The sequence below is a fragment of the Schistosoma mansoni genome, chromosome W (assembly GCF_000237925.1).
Source record: "Schistosoma mansoni strain Puerto Rico chromosome W, complete genome".
NCBI classification, from domain to species: domain Eukaryota; kingdom Metazoa; phylum Platyhelminthes; class Trematoda; order Strigeidida; family Schistosomatidae; genus Schistosoma; species Schistosoma mansoni.
In genome coordinates, this window is record NC_031502.1 from 35878762 (window position 1) to 35888487 (window position 9726).

Consider the following 9726-nt stretch of genomic DNA (forward strand, 5'->3'; position numbering starts at 1 on the left):
AAAATGGTAGAAGGCCTATCTGGCCTATCGTATGATGACAGACTGAGACACCTTAACTTATTCCCGTTATCTTACCGGCGAATACGGGGTGATCTAATATTGGCATATCGTATCCTGAACGATGACCTTGGTACCAACATGTCCTATCGTTTCCTCCCGTCTAGGGCTGGTCATTTGAGAGGACATTCAAAGAAAGTCCAAAAACCGAGATCAAATCGTCTACGTCTGGAGTTTCGTTTCTCGCACCGAGTAGTGAGTTACTGGAATTCTCTACCAGAACACGTAATATCAGCACCTTCTGTTGATATATTCAAGACGAGATTGGACCTCCACAGTGTAACAAACTGCAAGGATTAAAATAGGTCACTAGACCTCCTATCCTTATTACTGAAGACTGAAGACTACTGGAATTCTTTACCATAACATCTAATACCAGCACCTTCTTTTGACTCATTCAAAACGAGATTGGGCCTCCAAAGTGTTACTAACTTCAAGGATTATAATAGGCGGATAGACCTCCTATCCTTCTTACTGAGGACTGAATTGTCGAGCGGTCAATTTAGTTTCCATGTCTACGAAAGGTCATGGTATGTTGTGGTAGGCATTGAAGCTGTTCTTTCTTTACGTATATTCAGTGATGATAGTGTAACTACGAGGTAGAGTGTCCCAGTCGGCTACCCGATAAACTTCTTAGGTTATAGCCCAGAGTATGATCAGTTGTAAGAGGACCAGAAAGATGAGACTTGGTAGCACACAAGTTGTTATTTGAGGTACGGGATTCTTATATGGAATCACCTCGCATCCTATGACGAGTAAAAAAACATACTTGTTTTTCTCGGTCATAGTAGGGTCGAATCGACACCATTTTTTCCGGTTAATCCTATCACTTAAATACTCAACGTATGTACACATAATTTGACAGTGATATATGTAGAATTGACGGCAGTTAACAGAAAAATTAATTGTAATGATATTCCTCCTAATGTAACCTTCCTCTAGGTTTCCCGATGAAAGGCTTCTGGATGATAATGGTACGTGTATGAAGTGAATACGTCAATAAATTTCTTATAGGATATCATAACGTCATTCTTCGTGCTCTCAGAAGTCCGTGAATCGTAAACAGCAGATCAACAAGATATTGATAAATTCAATGACAACAGCCTGTCTGAGCATCAGGGATGCTGATAGGATTCTGAATAACTTTCGGGTTCTTGTTCCGGACTTACCGACCAGCATCAGAAGTGTCTTGAAGACATGCACAAGTGTCCAACCAAAGTTCATCAACAGTGAGGTTTACCACCATCTCGGATTAAAAACCAATCCGCTAAGATATGTTGAACTTTGGTTGTGTAACTTTGATTTTGAAATTGCCATACCTAAAACTTCTTTTGACTTAGAAAAGACTATAAAATGTTTGGTCACCCTTTCGTTTCAGATGAAAATTACAAGTACAGATGTCAAATCCTTTGTCTTTATTACCTTAGGTCTCGTTATTTTGTTGAATTCACTCAATCGTTTTGCGACCGTGTTGAAATTCTTGTCAATACCCTTATTTATTTCGACTAAATTCTGATAATAGAAATCAGTTAAATTAGAAGTTTCCCAGTAATGTTATTTAGAAATAATGTAGGTTTGGGTCACGCAGGCTGTGCCACGTCTTGACAGACTAATGTGTACAATTATCGAAATAATGACTTAACTTGTTAATAGATGACACATCTTGAAGTAATTGGAATATAAGTTGCTCGGAAAGTGTCCGATCTGGGATTACAGGCTTCCTAGTCTACAGAAATAATCGAAATTCAGCTCTCTTCTTTTTGCCTTTCTGTAGAAGAATTCTTAGCACTGAACTTACATCCTAGGTTGCCTATTCGACTATAGAGCATTAACAGTGTGTTGATTTTAGTTGTTTTTTTTCACGTGAGAATGAAATGTAAGTCTGTAAATAAAACGTAAGTCCCTGGTCTCGAATTATAAACCGTTGTTCAGCCACTCGACAACCGATGGGTTATGCCCACTGCAAAACCCTAAAATTTTGGGTTCGATATTTTGTGTGATGCTGAAGAACTCCAATTCGGACCCAAACTTCCACCCTCTAATTCTTAATTTCCATCGGTTTTTCATTTCGTATCATTTTCTAGTGGAAAGGTGCCCGCTTGTCAAAAGGGTGTTGCTAAAGTTCCATTCACTAACTTCTTAATATTTTTCCATTCTTGGATCCATCTACCGTTTGTCTCGGCTATAGCTTCCACTTAGATTCACTGGTCAGACATTCTCATTGTAACTACTTTATAGAGATAAGTTTTTATTTATTTGGACACATTTATTATTTATTTATTTAAACACATAAATATTGGTGCAAAGAGGCACCAGATACATATGCGCCACACAAATCTAATTTGATTTGTGTGAGGGCTGTGATACTGCCCGGGTGCCCAAACCGAAGCAGGCGGTTTTCTTAGGGGGCCACACCCCGAGCCTTTGACCTAAAGATCTGATCCACAAGGCGGTTGAGCATCGTAACGAGATGCGGTCCCATGGTAGCCGGTGACCAACGATTGATTCATACTCCATTTGTTGCCTCAGGATCCTGGAGCCCATATGCACCATTGGTTGGGAATCAGAGTTTTCTGACTCCCGTATGTGGGCCCTAGATATCCACCAACCCTGTTAAAGCACCAGACATTCGCTTTTCGTCCTCTCAAATCCGCAAGCAACACGTCAGCCGCGAAAAGGCAGTGAACAGGACTTTCATGATAGTGACTGTATATGCGTGGCCATGTGAGAGCATTTCGAGAGTGAGATTGGATTCTCCTCACTCGGCCGTACCTTGTTTATGAAGTATTGTTATTGCACGTATGTAAGCTGAACGTGTAGTGATGATTTGAAAACATTTAACTTAAAAAGCAACACCTCAAATTACAAGTCTCTAACTCCAGCAATGAGCAATTAAAAGGTATCAACTACCCTAAATGCAATAAATTAAGTCTGCACTTTTTATCTATATTTTATATCATTGTTGTAGAGTATGACGTACTTAGTTCTATTTTACTTATGTATGCTCAAATACAGATAGATATTTTGTATATTAATGCTAAAGGTTTGTTGTACCACTGTGTTCTCAAAAATATATTATTTATGTGGTTAGTTTGTCATTGTTCTATTGTCATTTTTTACTCAAATATTTATCGACTGGTTTTGTAAAGCATAGGTTTGTATCGTTCTGACTCCTCACTAAACAAAATGTCTGGGTTTTCTTTAAGGCTAATGTCAATAGAAAGAAGACATATGCCATCATTCGTGCAGTATACAATCATAGCCACTCTCCTGAAGACTTTGAACGTGAATTGGATTTTGTACTAAGTCGTAAAGTATGTATGGTCATTATTGAACCAGAATCTCTCGGTGATGTAACGTGGCGATGGATTCGTACGGGTAACTGGTTACATAAAACAGCTGTTATATCAGGTAAGATTTTTAGCATTTTACCATCATCTCTATTGATTATTGTTTCATTGTGTGTCTTTTACTGCACTCAAAATAATGAAGTGCCTTATTTATCGATAACTGTCTACAAAATACTTCATCTTGCTTCTTGAGTTATGTCTCCCGAGAGCTACTGCTCTAACTTCTATCATCATAGTACAAGATTACTTCGTGGGAATGCCTCCCACTCACCGCTGAATGAGAGCTGACTGTATTGAGTACATCATATGCCTAGGATTTGTTTGTTCGCTAAGCGGAATCGTGGTTTCGAACATTTGGTTGATGTTGCAGAGTCAAAAATGCTGCATTCATATTAGTAAGGTTAAAATAACACCAAGTTCTGCAATCCGTTAAGTATGGCTGGATGACAGTGTATTACAAATTGTCTATAAACAACGTGCGGTCTAGTAAAAATATCTGATTGTCTAAATTCCCACAGTTTACATCAGCGCACAGTCATTCATGAGCAACGTCGAAGTTGGGGCCCATGTGCTTCTTTAAAAGTTTTCACACCATATCAATACAACGGGATGAAATTATCAAGACAAATAGCAGGGTAATTGGAGTGGTAATAGGAAATATTAATTGCAGAATATGTAATTCTAAAAGGGAATACGAATTCGTGGGATAGTAAAACATTTTAAGATAATTTGCAAACTTGGTATCTAAAGAAACAGAAAGAAAAGAAATCACTAATTTGAGTAGCATGGGAGGGTAACATGAACTTCATTGGGAGTCTAAATATTAAAAATTTAACTCAGTAAGAATAAATGTGATCAAGAGTGAAATATAGAATATGATATGAACTCAAGGTTTACAAGATAAAGAATAAATGTAGATATTATTGTCTGACAGCTTTAACTGTTATACCTAGTTTCGTTAATTCACTCATTATTCAAGATGCCTTCTGAGTATTCAATTGAAACATATAATCAAGTATTCACTTTTCATTGTCAACCAAATGCAATACTTGGTAGGGATGCCCATACACTAGTAAATGGCTCATAAAGATGAATAAAGTTTAATGGTCAGTAACATATACTGTTATATCTTGTGGCCGAATGGATGCCTTGGTAATGTATGACTTGATGAGACCGCCAATCAGGGAGCAGCGAATTATCGATTGGAACAGTGACACGAAACCGTACGAGCAGTCTAGAGCGCTAACCGGTCCTGCTTCTGCCTAGCCCAGCCAGTTAAGTCCAAAACACCAATAATAGCTTCTGTGGTATGAATCCTTATTCACAAACATATGGGGTTTATATGCCAACCAAACAGACCACATCGTACCATAAAATAGAAAATAACATTTGTACGATATTTGGCCAAATGTGGCTGTGAATAGGGAGGAAAGTAATCGGTAAACTGATGATAACTCGAAAATCGTATAATAATAGTTCAAAGGTCAAAATAAAGCTAATGATAAGAGGAACACGAATACGAATAGTTTAGTTACTTAACAATTATACAATAGGAAATATACATATTAAATTGGTCCACAAATAGTCCTCAAAAGTTACCATTCACAATTCTCTTCGGGATACAACATATACTCGTTTGTTAGATAATCTTAACATTTCTACGAAGTTATAGCTCATCTGTAATGGCGCTTGATTTCAAATTGTCAAACTGCCTGTCTAAACCTTTCTCCATATGCTTCGTTTCGGGTGCCCCGTTGGTATCTACATTCGTCATATAGTAGCTATGACTTAAAGATAAATATTTGTATTTATTTACAGATTCCAAATTGTGAATGAATATTGTTAATGTTTTTATCAAACACACATGTTTGTGTGTAATTTTGTTCTCTACTCTTATAAATCTAAATAAAAAGGTTTATTTTCCAAAAACGACTATCATCTGTTAACTTACTGGTGATGAGTGTTGATTTTCTAATTGATTTGAAAAAGACTGATCGTAACGGATTTATTTGTAGGAATATTTGGAATAGATTTGTATTGACTTTTGTTAACATATAATACTGATGACCAGTAACTGAATATGTTTTGTTTTAAATCTACTTACCGTTTTCACAGGAATAGCTGCTGTGACTACAGCTGGTGTTGGCTTGATATGGAACTCCACATTTTCTAAAATATACTTACCGTTAGACCTCGGTACTGGTTGGGTTCCCACTGTTCGAACAATCACACCCAGTGTTATTCGGTTTATTACAACTACATTGAGTGCGATTAGTGCCTCTGCTGCAGGGTTGTATGCATTGTTTTGGCAATGGGATCCATGCTGTAAGTATCAAGCGGCACAATCTCTAGCATCTCTGCCCGTTGGAACAGCTTCCTTTGTAACAAGTAGTAATCATGCCTTGACGAATTCACATCCAGGGGATAATTCCTCAGGCAGTGGAATGAGCAACGGTGAAAGCCCCAATGGTTCTTTGGAAATAAGTCGGGCAAGCAATGGAAAGCGTGCTCGAGCTATCATTGCAGAGAATCATTCCAATTCAAACAGTCCTCCATTACGTCCAGTGGTTTTAGTTCATCGAGATGATGGAAGACGAAAAGTACTGCATAATACCGTCTCTCTAACTTCTACTCTAGTCGCTTGTTATATTCTTTTTAGATGGTCTAGACATTGAAATATGATTGTTAGTAATCCTTAATTTTGTTATATCCTTGTCTGCCGTAGTCTGTCTGTTTTCTTAACCTCCTTCACCCGACATATGTGAAGAACAATCTCTTCCTTTTAGATTTATTTTTTTCCTAAAACCTGCGTTACAGTATCCCATGGTTTCATAATATGTTTAACTATGGGGTACTATAAATATCTTAGCGAGCATTTTTACAGTCCTTATATTTATTTTCTACACTTAGATATACATGTTAGTATGTATTTAAGTAGATAACTTTTCCGTTGCTATCAAAAATTACTTTTAGTACCGGTCTCTTATTATTTATGTGTTAAGAATCACATATTGCGTTTCATTTTGTTAGTAAGATGCTCACATACCAATTAAATTGTAAATATATTATCTTTATAACAACTCTTCACATAATGAAACTGAATCTTTCTTGTGTTTCTTAGTTTTTATGGACTACCTGAAAAAATCTAATGTTCAATCATCAAATATCGTGGTTTTTCTGGTTGTATCGATTCAAAGCACTATGTAGGTAAATTGATGGTAAATGTTGCAACCGCAAATTTGGTAGCAGTTCTGTGATTTGTACAAAAACATTAGCATCAAAAGGGGTTTTGTGGAGATTTTAGTAATTTTGTAGTTGAATTCATGGGTCAATTGAAGCTAGATCACCATGGAAAACCTGGAAGCACTGGACGGCCGTTGTGAGATAGTAAGTCACTGAAGACAATGTTGGACGATGGCTCAATTTAGTGGATTGGTTGAAGTTATTGAAGATATTGACACCGTTGGATGCCGGCTCAGTGGTCTAGAGTTTAAACGCACGCAAGAGACGGATAGCTCCTGGGTTCGAACATCGCGAGGCGGGACCGCGGATGCGCACTGCTGAGGAATCCCACTATAGAACGAAACAGCCATCCGGTGCTTCCAGGTTTTCCATAGTGGTCTAGCTTCAATTGACTCATGAATTCAACTAGAAAAAAACACTAGTACTAAAAGTTAGAAGGACAAGGTTTGCAGACAGTATTATAAATTTATTGTGTTCTCTTCAGCTACACTGATGCCAATAAATTGGATTTGTTGTCAATTTTAATGATTATTAACCTAATAGGAAATTCAGAGACGAGTCATTCAATAAACTGTTTAGGAGGAAAGAGGTAGAACACCATCTGAAGATAAAAAATAACTCTGAGAGAAGATTCTTCAATAATTGAGGTGATAATTTTGGAAATATTGGAATAGATGGTTTTATTACGCCTTGTTATCGGAATTCTAAAACCAGGTCGGTAAGGAAAATGACAGATATTTCAAGATAAATTCATTGAATTGAAATCGTAATTAAGAGAGGAAAAGATTTAATCACATTGTTTACTGCTGCTATCGGAGTAACTGAGTTTTAACCACTAACATTAACACAAAAGGTCGGAATATCGTTTCTAAATTGCAAATAAATTCAGTGAATATTGGGGTAGGATTTTTCTCACTACTGGTAATTTTGTGTACTTTTATCATATGAACATCGTGTATGATGGGTGGCGTGATATCGAGCTATGACACCATTTAACCCAATGTGAGACAGGTCCCTTACGTACGCTCGTTGAGGCCCCGTTACTCCTCTACGCAAATGTAACCCTATATATATATATATAAAGCAATGATTGATTGTTTGTTAATCAGACTAGCAAATAGTCTGACAGATATGAGTTATATATTTTCCTATACTTATTATTATTGTGTTTGTTGGCTTGGGGATATACTCACGTTCTAGTTAGGCCAGTCATGTTTCCTTGATACAAGCTATGCTGAACTCATTAAACACATTAAACACATGTGTTCATTAAACATGTGGGCCTGAGAGTTGACGTCATCTAGTCATGACGATACCACTCTCCTTGTTTTTTTCTAATTCATATCTCTGTTTATCACAGTTAACCTGTCCAGCCGGTTATCAAGCGATAATAAATAATAATTGTTTCATCTAATATAATACTTAGTTTACAGGTATTCTTTTATGTCTTTAAAATAATAATCGTTGTAAATCATAACGTTAAAATAATATGCTCTTTAGCGCCCTTTTATCTGACTGAAATTGGATCGTATGAATGATTGTTATTAAAATATACTTGTCGCCAATCCTCACATATAATTATCGACTTAACTCACGTTAGTGAATAACGAAATTAAATAAATCGAATACGAGAATGAAGTTTGAATGCGTATATTTTATACAATGAATAGTCTGAACAGACAATCAGGGAGACGGAGCGAAGAGGAGAAATAGAAGCGAAACTAAATGACGCACAGTGGAAAAGGCGTGTACGCCAAGTCGATTCAACCAAGCGTGAATCGATATGTATAGTCAGACAAAAATGATTTCCAGGTATGTGATGAGTAGGATAAGAAATACACACATATGCTTACATAAAAACAGTCAAGGTTGATAAGCAAATAGTTAACAAGGTCAAAACATGACTCAGGAAGAATGAATAAACTGGCCTGTCCGGAAGCTATAATAAGTTATGTGGGCTTGACACAGTAACCGACACTACAGTAGCTAACGTGCATGCAATTTCAAGTTATATAAAACCAATTCACATTCTCGATTTGGTGGTTGGTCAGTTTAACAATAATTTTTCTAAGACAGTAATCAGTTAGAAGCTCAACAGCTGTATAAATCTAAAAATAAGGTTATGCAATCGGTCAATCATAAAAGTTCGTTAGTCAGTCAGTCAGTTACAACGTAGAACTTCGTACGTACGTACATCAGTTCGAGTTGCCATACCACATTAGCACAGAGATCCAGTTGTCGATTCAAATCCCATACTGGTAGAAGTAGTAAAAGTATAAGTATTATGTGAAAGATAAGGGTTTGAAGATGTTATTGAAGGAGTATAATACTGTGAAATAAATTTGGAAAGAGAAAAAGGATACGGACATGAAGAATTCAGAAGATTAGAATTTGGTAGAACACAAAGAGTGGGTGCACCTTCGCCATTGCAAACGATTTTGAGCCATGTCATTCAAGGTCTCTAACCATCGATTGCTATCATCTCGCGAATCCCAACCAGGTAGTCTACACCTACCAACACGGCCCAGTCCACTTGTCAGCGACATCATGGATTTATGCCACGTTTTGGTCTGGCCGCCCCTAGCTTTCAACCTATTCCTACACCATAAAGCATTGCACGTCGGGGCAGTCGGTGGTTGGGCATACGTAACACATGTCCCAGCCATCTCAACTGATGAAGTTTCAGTACTTCATCAATCGATTTGCCATCCTTACCTAGTACCCGTTTCCTAACATCTGCATTACTTACTCAGTGGTCCCAGGATATACGAGCAATGCGTCAAAGACACCTATGATCGAACACTAGTAGTCTACGAATATCCTCTACTCTTATCGGCCATGTTTCACTTCCATAAAGTAGGATGGAACGGACTGCTGCACAGTAAACTCGTCCTTTTGTTGCTAGACGGATATCTCGCCTACGCCATAAATGACGCAAGTTGGTGTAAGCTAGACGAGCCTTCTGTATCCGTGCTGAGATTTCGTCATACACCAGACCACAAGGACTGATGAGACTCCCAAGATAAGTGAAGCTGTCAACACGCTCAACTACTTCACTCCCTATCAATAGTTCAGG

The 9726-nt window shown here is 37.4% G+C and overlaps 1 protein-coding gene across 1 annotated transcript; it reads left to right on the forward strand.

The window, feature by feature from the left end:
• Positions 1 to 1028: 1028 nt before the first annotated feature.
• Positions 1029 to 6568, forward strand: Smp_135960 (hypothetical protein; the record flags this gene model as incomplete). Its single annotated transcript, XM_018789520.1, has 3 exons — positions 1029 to 1031; positions 3264 to 3468; positions 5523 to 6568. 3 exons carry the CDS (start codon positions 1029 to 1031, stop codon positions 6080 to 6082), a joined length of 768 nt encoding a protein of 255 aa, XP_018654955.1. The 3' UTR covers positions 6083 to 6568.
• Between the last annotated feature and the right edge of the window lie 3158 nt (positions 6569 to 9726).